Below are 15,068 nucleotides of genomic sequence, written 5' to 3' on the forward strand. Positions count from 1 at the left end.
CAGCCGCGAGGCCAGCGAAAGCCGCCCAGAGGTCCTTTCCAGGCAGGACCCACCCCTTGGTTCCTTCGAGATCTGTCACTTGGGTCCGAACCTTGTCAGGGGCACAGTCCAGGGCGGACGCGGACGCAGGTAAGACAGAGAGTGCACTCGGATTTCCGCCTGGCCTCTTCCCCTCGGAAAGAACCGCACTTCCCCACCTGCTCCGCCCTGGGGGAGTGGGATTCCTGAGCCGCAGGAGCCCTTTGGACGACGTGTCCAGTACCAAAGCAGTTAGCGCTGTAACTTGGACTGGCGTTATATCTGTAGCTCCTAGCAGCGGTGTCATTGTTTCTTGGAGTTTATCACCGCATGTGAACAAACTTCGCTGAAATCGCGGGGCTATGTTGCAGTGTTTGTTGTTGTTTCACCTGCTTTGCCGGTAGCCAGGTCAGCGGCTGTAGAGATTACGGACCGGGCCCACGGGTTTACCCCATTCGTGCTACCAAGGGTGGGACTCGGCCCTTTGACTTTTTGGTACCCAAGTGTGGAAGGAAACATTTCTCCTTCCTGTTCGGAGACCCCGCGCTTCAGGGGGTTTTCTAACCCAGAAGGCCTTTTATCTGGCCATTCACCCGTTCACTTGGTCGGTGAGGAAACCGGAGCCCATGAATCACAGTGAGTGATTTTACCCGTGGCCCGCAAGTGGTAGAAACGGGAGTAGAGCCTCTGTCTGCTAACAGGTAGTCAAAGAGCTCAGCGTTACATCGTGGCTGTTTTTGATCTGGAAAGATAGGCTAGATTCCCAAAGCAAGTAACATTGAGACTCTCCAGACACTTTAAAGGCATCTCATTTAATTTTCACAATCCCTGCGTTATTGTTATTTGCCTTTTCTGGATGAAGTTTGGGAAGCTCAGAGAGTTTATGTAAATTTTCTGGTAGGTGGCTGATCCAGGATTCAGACATAAATCTGAATCTTACTGCTCACCATATTGAAAAGGGGGTGGTGGTGGCAGGGGGAGTTGAGACAAGTAAGTGTGGAAAGAAAGAAGGAAGGTTTTTGTTTCAAGTTCAGGTTACATGGTGGGTCCTCCAGCACTGAGCACTCTAAGCAGACACTGGATGACCAGTGATCATTTAATTTTCAGAAAGGATTCTTGATGACCTCCAGAGGCCCTCCAACTCATAACATTTTTGTAGCACTTACCATATTACACTGCTAACAAAAATTAGGGGATATTTTATAGCTTCATATTCATTTTGAAAAATCTAATTTTTTTTTTAATAATGAAGTTTTGATGATCTGAATATTTTCTGGTTTTTTTTTTTAATTTTATTTATTCATTTTAGAAAGGAGAGACAGAGAGAGATAGAGAGGAGAGAGAGACGGGGGTAGGAGCTGGAAGCATCAACTCCTATATGTGCCTTGACCAGGCAAGTCCAGGGTTTTGAACCTGCGATCTCAGCATTTCCAGGTCGACGCTTTATCCACTGCGCCACCACAGGTCAGGCGAAATATCTCCTAATTTTTGTGAGCAGTATATTTAGATCAGGAGTAGGAAACTTTTTCTGTAAAGCAAAAATTGATCTATTATGGTATATTCTTTTGTTTTGCTCTGCAACTCTTTAAAAATGTAACAACTATTATTAGCTAGAGGCCCATGGTTGTAATTTTAGCTCTTGACTTCTTTGTTCCCTGTATTCACAACAAAATAGCCGCATCAAAGCAGAAATGTTATGTATCTGACTGTGGTTTACATAGAGGGAAACTAAGTGCATGAAATGTACTGGGCTGGGAAGGGGTCTGCCCTGTAGTGTGACTTCTGTAGTAAGGATTTCACAACACTGTCTAGACTCTAGGTGATATTGAGAGTATGTTTATTAAAGCCAGGGACAGTGCATTAAAGGAAGGGCTGAGGATAGAAGAAGCAACAGGAGTGAGAGCCTCCGCGGGGCTGCTTTGGCTCTCTGGAAAGTTAGAGAAAAAGGGGGACTTAGAGACAGCTTCATGGGGTAAACCTGGGACAAGATGCAGCTGCCCTCTGCTCTCTTGGTTGCAAGTCTCTTGGGGACCCTTAGAGTAAGAGAGCAAACTGTGGACATGCCCTAGAGAGAGTGTACCACTGGGTTCTTTGTCTTGAGGCTTTTTATCTTTCTTTAGCCACTGAGAATCCTCTTCATTGGGCTGGCTCAGAGGAGACATGCCAGCTGGCTCCCCCCAGAGTGATCTAAGGGAAAGACCCAAGAGAAGTTAAACAAGGTTTTTTTTGTTATCTATTGCATTTGTGTACAAGTTATCCCCAAATTTAGCTTAAAACAAAAATTTATTATCTCATGGAGTTTCTGGGGGCAACCTAACTGTGTTGTCCTAACTTAAAGAGTTTCTCATGAGGTTGTAGTCAGAATGTGTGCCACGGCTTTCATCTGAAAGTTTGCCTGCACTAGAGGATACATGGAAATTATTTTATTGGGGTCTATCAGTTTGGCTCCCAAAGCTTTCATAGGCAAATCTTACCAGTTTACTCATCTTTTTAAAAAAAAGTTAAATTGTGTTTTAAAATTAAGAATATATGATAAATCTTCCTTAAATCTGGTCCCCTAGTTACTCGGGGTTTTTTTTTTTAGTTAGTACAGGTTAGAAATGTCCCCATATTGGTACATAATCATTTTCTTTTATAGCTGGATAACAAAAATTAGGGGATCTTTTATTGTTTCTTATTTTCTTATTTTGAAATATCCTCTCATTTTTGTGAGCAGTATATTAGGTGATTGCTGCATAGTTTACTTAACTAATTCCCTATTAGTTAGTTGTTCTCATCTTTTGCTATTACAGGGATGACATGGGTTATGTCATATGTTTGTATGTATCATCTATGCCAGTGTTCTTCAACCAGTGTGCCGTGAGACATGGTCAGGTGTGCCATAGGAAAATTAAACATGGGTCCCCAAACTACGGCCCTTGTGCTGGATACGGCCCGTGGAGGCTATTTATGCGGCCCATCTGAACATAAACATTCCCCTCACAATCCCTCCAGCTACCAGCGACAGGAAGAGTGGAGGCACAGAGAACGCTCACTGACCAATCACCTTCTAGGATTCATCCCGACCACTAGCGATGAACCAATAGTAGGCCGCCTCTCATCCACACCCAGGAAGGTCCCTGCTCGGGCTGCAGCACACTGTCATTGTGTGGCCATGGCGCATAGTTGAAGCTGCTACTCCTCCCCATGGTCCCGATTTCTAATCCTGGTCAGGACTGGAGGTAAATGTTGCCACCACTAGATGAAGCCTCAGCCTCAGCTGGTTATGTCTATCCTGATGGTGTATATAGATATTTGACCTTTTTCTTCTTAAAAGAGGCCCCCGCAGAGGGCGATATACAATGCATCACAATGCATCACAATGTTATCTATATTGTATATGGCCTCCTGAAGGGTCATCTTCTTAAAGAGCTCAAATTTCTATATACACCATCAAAACAGACAGAACCAAGGCCCCTGCACCCAGCTGACCATGGAATTTGAACCCACAACCTCAGGGAGAACTCTAGTATTTATCAGAATCCTTACCTAGAGAGCAAACTTCTCAATCTGACAGTAGAGATGCTCTGAGGACTTATGATGTTACACAAGTACCCAACATTTTCTAAAATTGATTTTGTCCAGTCTCTATATAGAGAGAGTATTTGCCAAATTGATTTGAACCCACAACCTTGATGAAAGCTCCAGTATCTATTAGCGGGACTGTATATATGAGTGGATACACGGGACTGTATATATGAGGGGTTACATGGGACTGTATATATGAGTTTACATGGGACTGTATATATGAGGTTACATGGGACTATATATGAGGGGATGTTACGTGGGACTGTATATGAGGGGATTTTACGTGGGACTGTATTTATAAGGGGATGTTACGTGGGACTGTATATATGAGGGATGTTACATGGGACTGTATATATGAAGGGGTTATCCTTTTTTATTTAACTTTTTTTTAATAAATGTAATTTATTTAAACTTTAAATAAATTCTAACAGTTAGAGTGTCATTTTGTGTCACTTTGGTAGGTGGTGTGCCCCAGGATTTTGTAAATGTAAAAAATGTGCCGCGGCTCAAAAAGGTTGAAAATCACTGATCTATGCAGTAATTTTATGGAAGTTGAATGGCTGAATCAAAAGTTGGTGAAGTTGTAGTTTTGTTTTGTTTTTTCTTGTTGTTTTTTTTTTTAGGTAGGAGGGTCGATAGTGAGGCAGACTCCCGCATGTGCCCTGACCAGAATCCACCCAGCAACCACATCTGAGGCCAGTGCTGGACTACTGAGCTATTTTTAGCACCTGAGGCTGATGTGCTCCAATGGAGCTCTCCTCAGCACCCAGGGCCACACTTGAACCAATCAAGCCACTGGCTGTGGGAGGCAAAGAGGGAGAAAAGGAGGAGAGGGAAGGGAAGAGAAGCAGTTGGTTGCTTATTCTGTGTGCCCTGGCCAGGATCAAACCCTGGATGTCCATATGCCAGGCTGAAGCTCTAACCATTGAGCTACTAGCCAGGGCTGCAGTTGTAGATTTGACAGTTAATATCCAAATTGTTCTCCATAGAGTTTGCACCAAATTGTACAGTATATAAAAGTGCTTATTTGTGTATACTCTTACCACACAATGTATATCAAACCTGTAAGTCTTTGTCCATTTGACAATATCTGTCAAATATTGTATCTCTGTGTGCTTTTAATTTGTGATCCTCTTATGAATGAGATTGTACATCTTTTCAAGTATGGTATCTAAGAGCCATTTGTATTTCTGTTTTTGTAAACAGTCTGTTCATATTTTTTGCTTATTTTTTTCTTTCTGCTTGTAAGAATTCATTTTTAGGATTTAAGAAAAGTGGTTAATATACTTTTTAATATATAAAGATTTTGTATTTTTATTATTTTATTATTTTGAGATAATATCAAGTTTATAAAAAAGTAGCAAGTGCAGTACATGCCCTTTTTTTCTCATAGCAGTTGAGAGTAAGTGGCTGCCATTATACTGCACTGTCCTTGAATATGTTAGTGTGTATTCCCTTGAAATACAAACATTCCACAAGGCATTTTGTATAATCACAATACAGGTTTCAAAACCAGGAAATTAATATGGGTGGTGTCTGCCTTTAACTGCTGTGGATCTTTGTGTGAGTTGCTCAATCCCTGTATGCCTCAGTTTTCTCATCTCTTATAGCGGGGTAATAATCATGTCTACTTCACATGTCATTGTGAGGATTAGATGAGCTCATGCTAAGAATAGTGTTTACACACTATGAAAACTATATTAATGTATTTATAATAATAGAGGAAAGATAGTTGGTAAGAGATTAAATTTTACAGTATTTTATAGTAGCCATGGATGAGGTTATCAGAGATCATAGACTACAATATAAGCCAGAAGTTATTAAAATAACCCAGGCTATGTATTTGTCCTTTTCTTTTTAGATTTCAGAATGACTTCCATCTTGACTTACACTTTTAAAAACCTTCCTAATACATCAAAATGGGCCCTCAGATTTTGTAAGTTTAATTTGTTCTTTTTTAACATTAGATTTGGATTTATAAGCATCTTATACAGACATTAAATTGTATTGCTTTTTGTAAACACTTTATTTTGTCTTCCAGCTGTAAGACCTCTGAGCTGTTCCTCCCAGCTACTAGCTGCCCCAGGTACAGTAATTTGTAAAATAAATATTCTGATTTAAGTGTTAGATTATAGATTTGTGAATTCTGAATGAAAACCAAAACTAAGTTGCTAGATATACCCCTTTTATAAGTAACATGAAAATCACTATTTTAAGTTAAGATACTGTAAGACTAATCAATAATGATATTGTGTGGTATAGGGTTAGGCTTGAGAATGTTGACAGGAGGCAGCTTTCTGGGATTTGGAGCCTGATGGAGCTGTGGTTCCATGAACCTTGCTGGTTAGTTTATTGACTAACTAACAGTCATCTCCTTGACTGTCAGTCCTGGAGATGATTAGCTAATATTCTTGAGACTGTTGTAGAGCCTAAGTTAACGTTTTAAATCTGCAGTTAGGCTTCTCTATTAGTGAATATCTTCTTGTCCCATATATAAGAGGACCCATTCCTGAAGTAGGAGTAACTGGGAATCTAGTTAATAAAAGAAGGTTATTTGGTCAAAGGAAAAAAAATGAAATGAAAAAGTGAAGACATTTGTTAATTTTGCATGGTCATTTAGACAATAAATTAGACTTCTTCACTGATGAATGCATACTTTTGTAGAACCTACTGTAGGCATGTATCTTTAGTGGCCAATGCTAAAAATACTCTGACAGGTTCACATCATCATTCTCTTTGCCAGGTCCTGTATCAACCAATAACTTCTGACTTTGGTTTTATTATGGTAATTCTACTTGGATGATCATTTAATAGTAAAGGCTCCTTACCAGGATTCAGAAGACTTCTACTCTGTTTCAGTTCTGTTTCTTTCTGGGTAGTGTTGCCTTTAACTGGTCAGTTTAGACTAGGTGGTGGCGCAGTGGATAGAGCGTCGGACTGGGATGCAAAGGACCCAGGTTCGAGACCCCAAGCTCGCCAGCTTCAACCCAAGGTCGCTGGCTCCATCTCTCCGTTCCTGTCTGTCCCTATCTATCCCTCTCTCTGTCTCTGTTAAAAAAACAAAAACAAAAACAAAAATTATTAACTGGTCAGTTTACTTCCTTGTGCTTAATTTCTTTGTCTAAAAAAAAATAATTCTAGTTTTGTTAACCTGCAAGTCTCATTTTAGCAGATGCCTAACATCCCCCAGCATGTTTTAAAGTCAGTCACTGCTTGTTCAAAATATGAACATGAAAACACTAAATAGAATAGAACTAATGCTTCATTAGTTTGAATCCAGTTACCAAAGTCCATCATCAGCTTTAAGACAGACTGGTAAACTTAAAGTCTTCGTAAGCCACAGTTGTGGGGCAGCAAAAGCCCTGGTTCTTTCTCATGGCATCCTTTGAGCTTGAACCAATTGGCATTTCTCTCTGTGCTTCTTTACTTGGGGATTCCTAAGAGAAAGAATCTGCCTGGTAAAGCTTATTTCTTTTAGGTAGATGACATGGGTTACTGATTGACTACTCTGTAGATTGACTTTTGGTGGTCTATTACCCATCCTGAATATAATCAGTTTGGCCATGGGCTTAGAGACATGGTGTGTATGGTTGCGCCTTGCAGGGACTAGAAGCTGAGCAATGCTCTTAAAAGGGGGCTTTGGGTGAGCAGGCACTTTAAAATATGTCTCTGCTTTTCTTATGTAGTTTAAACTGCAAATATCTCATGGCTATCCCATTCACACCTCACTTTTCTTCAGTGTTTTAGTTTTGCATTTCTCACTACCTGTAAAATGGACATATCCACCTGGATGTCTCTCCATCACCTTAAAGGTAGCATGTTAAACCTGGAATCATCTTTCTTCCAGAACCAGTTATCACTCAGTGTAGAGTAGCTAGGTTTTCTTAGCCTCTAAGATTTTTTTACAATTCTGTTTTCCGTAATATATATGATTGGTCATCAAGATACCTTCCTTTATAAAATCTCTTGTATTGACCCCTTCCTTTCCATTCACATTGATACTCCCTTTATGCTTGCATTTCCCACAGTCTCTTAACTCATCTCCCTGTTGCCTTTATCTCCCTTATAACACATCTCCATTAGAGCTGTCAGGAGACTCTGTATACCCTCTTTTATTCGGAATCTTAACTTTGACTACTATTTCCTTCAAGTTTTTACAGATATCATAACTAGTTCTCTGTGACATTGGTGGTGTAGTAAGGTGATTGTTAAAATTTTATTCCCAGTAATTTAGGAATTTTTCTTGGTGTCTGATAATGGAGTGATGATAGCAGGTGAATAACAACCAAAGAATGATATAGATTCAGATTAACAACAGAGAGGTCTTCAAGCAATATTGTAAAGTCAGAAAAGTATACATAATACACAAGTATATACATGTACATACATTAAAAGAAAAAGTTTGAAAGTATATATACCAAGTTAACAGTATTTACCTCTGGGAAGGAAATAATTTGGTGGAGGAGGACATAAAGAGTTTTTAATCTCCACATTTTAGTATCATTTGCTCTTCTATTTTTTTACAACATAGATATATTATTTTTTTAATTTAAAAATTAGAGGAAAGTTGCTGTTTTGATGTTAGAAAATAGACAAATTGAGTTAATCAAGAAGCAGTTAGATTTTTGCAGAGTGACAGTAGTCATCAACTAAATGGCTTTTATTTCTACAGAGAAAAGCAAGAATATTGAGCTATGGAAAGAGTAAACATCAGTTTAGACTTCTAATATTAAGGAACTTATATGTCACATTAGTTGCTGTCAGTGTGATAGATTGTCAAACACTTGATAAAAAGAAACAATTTTATTAATGGTATAAATACCCTTATTATTATATAAGAGATCTGTATTTGCCTTAAATATTATTTGGAAACTTATAAATGTTACTTTCTTAGCCTTTACCAACACATGCACACACAACCACACACATATATAGAAGTGGTTTGGTGAATGGCATTGAATGATACAGTTCTTAGAATGTCTATCTTTAAAAATGTAAAAAGTCATCTGACTTCATATATGTTACTAATATTCTTTGAACTCTGTTTTAAAGCTGCCCAAACTAAGTCGAAGAAAACCTTGGCAAAACCCAATATGAGAAATATCGTGGTGGTGGATGGTGTTCGCATTCCATTTTTGTTGTCAGGCACTTCGTAAGTATGAAATGATTGTGGTTCTTTTTTATTTTATTCCTCCTAGCTTTACTGAGGTATAATTGACACATAAAAACGGAATCAATTTTGGCTGTGATTTTTTTCTTCTATTTTTCCTTTTCTTTAGGCTGTGCTTTTATTTATTTATTATTATTATTTTTTTACATGAGAGTAGGAGAGATAGACAGATTCTCGCATGTGCCCAGACCAGGATCCACCCAGCAACCCCTGTCTGGGGCCAATGCTCTGCTTATCTGGGCCCGATGCTACAACCTAGCTATTTTTAGTGCCTGAGGCTGAGGCTCAATGGAACCTCCTCAACGCCTGAGGTGAACACACTTGAATCAATTGAGCCATGGTTGCAGAAGGGGGGCAGAGAAAGGGGGTAAGGGGAGCAGTGGAGAAGCAGATGGTCTCTTCTCCTGTGTGCCCTGACCAGGAATTGAACCCAGGACTTCCACATGCCAGGCTAATGCTCTACCACTGGCCCAACCAGCGAGGGCCTGGGCTTTTGGTTTAAATTATTTATTTTCTTTCCCCAGATATAAAGACCTGATGCCACATGATTTGGCTAGAGCAGCACTTTTGTAAGTAAATGCAGTTTCATTAAAGCACTTTTCTCCAGTTTTCACACTTGAAATAGCATATTTAATGGGATTTCCATTTCTAGGGTATATTAACTTTGTGTGTGTGTGTGTGTATTTTTCTGAAGCTAGAAACAGGGAGGCAGTCAGACAGACTCCCGCATGCACCTGGCATGCCCACCGGGGGGCGATGCTCTGCCGCAACCAGAGCCATTCTAGCGCCTGAGGCAGAGGCCACAGAGCCATCCTCAGCACCTGGGCCAACTTTGCTCCAATGGAGCCTTGGTTGTGCGAGGGGAAGAGAGAGACAGGGAGGAAGGAGAGGGGGAGGGGTGGAGAAGCAGATGGGCACTTCTCCTGTGTGCCCTGGCCAGAAATCGAACCCGGGACTCCTGCATGCGAGGCCGACGCTCTACCACTGAGCCAACTGGCCAGGGCTATGGTATATTAACTTTTATATGGTAAGAAAACATTAGCTTCATTCTTTTTTTTTTACAGAGACAGAGAGAGAGAGAGAGTGACAGACGGGAACAGAGAGAGATGAAAAGCATCAATTACTAGTTTTTCATTGCGACACCTTAGTTGTTCATTGATTACTTTCTCATATGTGCCTTGACCGGGCCTTCAGCAGATGGAGTAATCTCTTGCTCGAGCCAGCGACCTTGGGTCCAAGCTGATGAGCTTTGCTCAAACCAGATGAGCCCGCGCTCAAGCTGGTGACCTCGGGTCTCAAACCTGGGTCTTCTGCATCCCAGTCTGACGCTCTATCCACTGTGCCACTGCCTGGTCAGGCATTAGCTTCATTCTTATTTTTTATTTTTTCTATATAACTTCTCATTACCAGTTGTGTATCACATATTAACTTTTTAAATCATTCTTTCATTCTTTGATAAGGTGCCAGCCATGTGCTTGTCAAATTAAGAAAAAAATACAGTTTCTGCTCTGTTAAATTCAAGGTTAACCTTTTGAAAAAAGTGCATACATTGTTTTAAATGATCTATTGCACTATGTCGATGTGTTGTTAACTGTTTCTTTGGTTTGGATTTCTGCTCTCAGGGGTTTATTGCATCGGACCAATATCCCAAAGGAAGTTGTTGATTATGTCATCTTTGGCACTGTTATACAGGAAGTGAAAACAAGCAATGTGGCTAGAGAGGTGAGTAAAACAAACTTCATATTGTTTAAAGAAACTGATAGGAGAATCAATTTGAATTTTGACTAATAGAATTTACTCTTTAAAAGCTATTAAAATCCATTAAAGTTATATTTGACTTGTATGTGATTTTTTTTTTTTTTTTTTTACAGAGACAGAGAGAGTCAGAGAGAGGGATAGACAGGGACAGACAGGAATGGAGAGATGAGAAGCATCAATTATTAGTTTTTCTTTGCGCATTGCGATACCTTAGTTGTTCATTGATTGTTTTCTCATATGTGCCTTGACTGCGGGCCTTCAGCAGACTGAGTAACCCCTTGCTCGAGTCAGTGACCTTGGGTCCAAGCTGGTGAGCTTTTGCTCAAACCAGATGAGCCCGCGCTCAAGCTGGCGACCTCGGGGTCTCGAACCTGGGTCCTCGGCATCTGAGTCCGACGCTCTATCCACTGTGCCACTGCCTGGTCAGGCTGTATTGTGATTTTATTGCTCTAATAGTGAATATTTAAAAGGATTATACTGTAAGTCAAGTGATGTACACTATACTCTACTAGTATATATTTATACTATACAAAAATCAAATCAGTTATTTGAGCTGGTTTGGAACATGTTAATTTTGTGTATCTCCCTTGTTAGGAAAATAGAGATTATGGCAGTGTGGCTGATACAATTTTTAGTAATGTTAGAGCATGGTTTCTATTGAACTTAAAATTTCAACATTTTGCAAAGAACTTATTTCATAACATGGTTTTTGTTGGAGATAACCTTGCTTATTCATTTGTTTCCATTGACTAGATGACAAATAGGGCAATTTTCTTTTAAACTATTTCACAGTTTACTTTTACCCTAGTTGGCATAACTCCATGTAGTGCTTACTGGGTGATCAAAATAATGTCAGACCTTGGAACTTCTGTGACGTGCCGTACAGGCATTTCATGGTGACTAGTCCAAACACATCTCTGAGCTTTGTTTCAATTTGAAAGTGATTGTTTAGATAAAGCTGGCTGCAAAGCACATTTCAGCATGCTAAACATTTTCTTCATTTCTAGTCTGCCTGCTGTTATTGTATTCAGTATAGTTGTAAGGGTAATGACTCCATCACTGTCAGCCCAGAGCAGGGAAAATGAGCAGGACTGAAGTATTGTTCTGTCCCCGTTTTTATCTGTTGGTGAATGTTATACCTGTTGAGGGCTGGACCTTACTGCTGCTCACAGACATCAACTGTATATTGTTCGGGAGTCAGGAAGGAAGTGAGAACAGGAAGAGTAGTTTTTTGTCCCTTTCTCTGATTTTTGTGTTTTTTCTAGACCTTCACATTTTAAAATATATTGAATATGATAATTTTATTAGTACATCAAGCTATTCATAATACATTTTCAACTTTTATATTTTTAAAAAACAAAGGGACTCCTATAAGAGCACTTAAACAATAAATATTTAAACTATTTCAATTTCTTTTGTATATTTCTATTATCCTAACTCTAAAGCCATAATCTTTTTCCTCTATGCTGATCTCAGCTATTGATTGGCCTGAGGTAGATTCCCTTTCACTTCCCTGTACTGACACTAGTTGCATTGCACACCAGGTAATTTTTGCCAGGGCTTCAGGGAAAGATTGAGTTGAGATATATAACCTAAAAGCTAATATAACCTCCAGCTAGAGAATTTGTTTAGGACCTGTTACCTGTATTAACAAAATTAATATGAAATCCTAAAAAGCTTCTGGTGCTGAATTCACATGAACCTGACTTTACTGAAGCACATTTCTCTGCTCTCCAACTTAACTGCGAGGCACCTTTCCCCTTCCTCCGTAGTGTACTAGCTAGAGCCTAAGCTTGCCTTCAGAGCTATTCAGACTTTAAATAGAAGAAGCATGTGGACTGGGGTCACCAGCAACCACTTCTATTTAAAGCTCCTTCTGTCCTGAGAGTTAGCTAGGACCAAGGGTGTTACACGTGCTAGAAAGGACCTTGTGAACATCAGCTGTTCTGACCTGAGTGTCCTTAACACTTGCCCCACTGGGAGGCGACCTCTCCCCTCCCCCCTGAACAGTTGCCTCTCTCTTCATTTTGGATTAGCTTACATGGAGAAGGCTGACTTCAGTTGGCAAGGGGTAGTTTTCAGCAAAATAGCTTGGTATAGGCTGGTCCGATGGTAGTGGGTTATCAGAACTTATTAACTTAGTGTCACTAAAGTTAGTATACAACCCCCCACTGCTAAATTTGACTGGTTTTAAGAAAAAAAAAATAGCTTGGTATACTCAGTGTCAGGCCTACCTGAAAAGACCAGAATAAGGTCATGTTGCAAGTATACTATTTTAACATATTTCTATAGATTATGGTAAATGGTGTAGAGATAGTACAATTATAAAGGTAAAAATCTGGTAACATTGAACCTCTTTAATCTAAACTTTGGAAACTTTTATCAAATTATAGGAGAATTTAAATTCTTTTTTATTTTATTTTATTTTATTTATTTATTTTTTACAGAGGCAGAGATAGACAGGGACAGACAGACAGGAACGGAGAGAGATGAGAAGCATCAATCATCAGTTTCTCGTTGCGCGTTGCGACTTCTTAGTTGTTCATTGATTGCTTTCTCACATGTGCCTTGACCATGGGCCTCCAGCAGACCGAGTAACCCCCTGCTGGAGCCAGCGACCTTGGGTCCAAGCTGGTGAGCTCTTTGCTCAAGCCAGATGAGCCCACGCTCAAGCTGTCAACCTCGGGGTCTCGATCCTGGGTCCTTTCGTATCCCAGTCCGACGCTCTATCCACTGCGCCACACCTGGTCAGGCCTTTTTTATTTTTTAAAGATTTAATTTATTTATTTTAGAAAGAAGAGAGAGCAAGGAGAAGGGATGAGTAGAAAGCATCAACTCATAGTTGCTTCTCGTATGTGCAAGCCCAGGATTGCAAACCAGCAATGATAATATAAAAATAAATGTTATTGTTGCACGTATTCATTAATTCTTTACATAAACAATGGAATCAGGCATTGATTTGCTTATTGGTAGCCTAATATCCCCAGTAAATAGTATGATAAAGTAATAGATGTGCTCATTTCATGTTTAACTTGACTGTACAGTCATAATAGAGGTCATTTTGGCAAGATTAACAGAGGGTCTTCGTTTTTCTCAAGGCCCCTCAAATTGTTCTCTTTTGAAGCACCTATTGTGTCATCATATTGGCCAGTTTTCTCTTTTTCCATTTACTAACTGGTCTAACCCTTATTTAACAGAGTCTCACTTGTGGCTCAAGCAATTTTCCAAAGTTTTTTTTATCAACTTGAACTCCTACATATTTGGCAAGTGTTCATGTCTGACTTTGCATTGAATCTACAGAGTGCCATCTGAAATATCAGACAGTTGGTGAGAGAGACTGTCAGAGTAGAAACGAGTATAAAGTGAGCAGGGACATAAGTAAGTGCTTAGTTCTCTAGAAATTATTTTCATGTTTGATGATTTCTGCTTTTGCTACTAAGCTTTTTAACTATAGGAACACAGATCATGAAGGCCCCACCCTATGATATATTTTATAATTTCATCAACTGTTTTATAACAGGTTTACTTTAAATTTATTTGAAAATTCAGATACATTAAAATCAAATTATATATTGATATCTTTGAAGGCTCTGAACTAAGCATTGCTAAGAAATTAGGTGAGTCTGACCAGGCGGTGGCACAGGGTATAGATCATCAGCCTGGGATGCTGAGGAACCACGTTCAAAGCCCCAAGGTCGCTGGCTTGAGCATAAGCTCACCAGCTTGAGTGCAGGGTAACTGGTTTGAATGTGGGATCATAGACATGACACCATGGTCGCTGGCTTGAGCAAGAGGTCACTGGCTTGGCTGTATCCCCTGGTCAAGGCACATATAAGAAAGCAATCAATGAATAACTAAGATGCTGCAATGAAGAATTGATGCTTCTCATCTCTCTTCCTGTCTTCTATCTGTCCCTGTCCCTCCATCTCCGTCTCTCTCTCACTTAAAAAATAAAATAAAAAAGGAAGAAAGAAAGAAAGAAATTAAGTGAGATGTTGTAGGTTTGTGTACCATACTAGAACTAGCTACCAAGAATTTTACAGAATGCCTGTCAAAAACTAGATGAAAAATGAGTAAAACATTTTAGTAATGGGCTTAATTTTATTTTAAATATTACTGTGTAGAATATTAAAATCAGACCCTTTCCTGATTCATGACCCAGAGAAGTAGTGCTCGAAGCATCATTTACATGTAACACGATCATTTCATTCCCTGCGTTTCCTGAAGGCTGCCCTTGGAGCTGGCTTCTCTGACAAGACTCCTGCTCACACCGTCACCATGGCTTGCATCTCTGCCAATCAAGCCATGACTACAGGTATGTTTTTCTGAAAGCAGAGGTACATGGGAATTCTCTTTTGTCTTTTATTTGATCGTTAAGAAATATTTTTAACAGAAGTAAATGGTTAGCACAGATATCTGAATTTGTTTTTTGTTTTTTTTTAATAAGGTAACATTTAAAATTTTGTGTTATCAACTGGAGGACTATGTTTCTAGGAGAGTGCTTCTAAATTAAAGGAATGACTAGTTTGTAACCTGCCAAGTTTTAAAGCTAGGT

The 15,068-nt window shown here is 39.6% G+C and overlaps 1 protein-coding gene and 1 non-coding gene across 3 annotated transcripts in view; one reads left to right on the plus strand and one right to left on the minus strand.

Moving 5' to 3' along the window:
• The window catches only part of HADHB (hydroxyacyl-CoA dehydrogenase trifunctional multienzyme complex subunit beta), a 26,552-nt gene continuing 11,484 nt past the window's right edge, over positions 1-15,068 (plus strand). The window contains exons 1-8 of one of the 2 annotated variants that reach the window (XM_066266708.1): positions 31-129; positions 1,328-1,482; positions 5,447-5,521; positions 5,627-5,671; positions 8,638-8,737; positions 9,280-9,324; positions 10,378-10,477; positions 14,741-14,828. In XM_066266708.1, the coding sequence (XP_066122805.1) occupies positions 5,455-5,521; positions 5,627-5,671; positions 8,638-8,737; positions 9,280-9,324; positions 10,378-10,477; positions 14,741-14,828 (445 nt within the window). In that variant the 5' untranslated portion in view covers positions 31-129; positions 1,328-1,482; positions 5,447-5,454. Of the gene's footprint in view, positions 130-1,327; positions 1,483-5,446; positions 5,522-5,626; positions 5,672-8,637; positions 8,738-9,279; positions 9,325-10,377; positions 10,478-14,740; positions 14,829-15,068 lie in introns of both variants that reach the window. The other variant, XM_066266707.1, reaches the window with a different exon arrangement.
• On the minus strand, positions 9,684-9,759 carry TRNAA-CGC (transfer RNA alanine (anticodon CGC)). The gene has a single exon. It is a non-coding gene; the product is annotated as a tRNA-Ala (tRNA).

Source organism: Saccopteryx bilineata, chromosome 3 (genome assembly GCF_036850765.1).
Source record: "Saccopteryx bilineata isolate mSacBil1 chromosome 3, mSacBil1_pri_phased_curated, whole genome shotgun sequence".
NCBI classification, from domain to species: Eukaryota; Metazoa; Chordata; class Mammalia; order Chiroptera; family Emballonuridae; genus Saccopteryx; species Saccopteryx bilineata.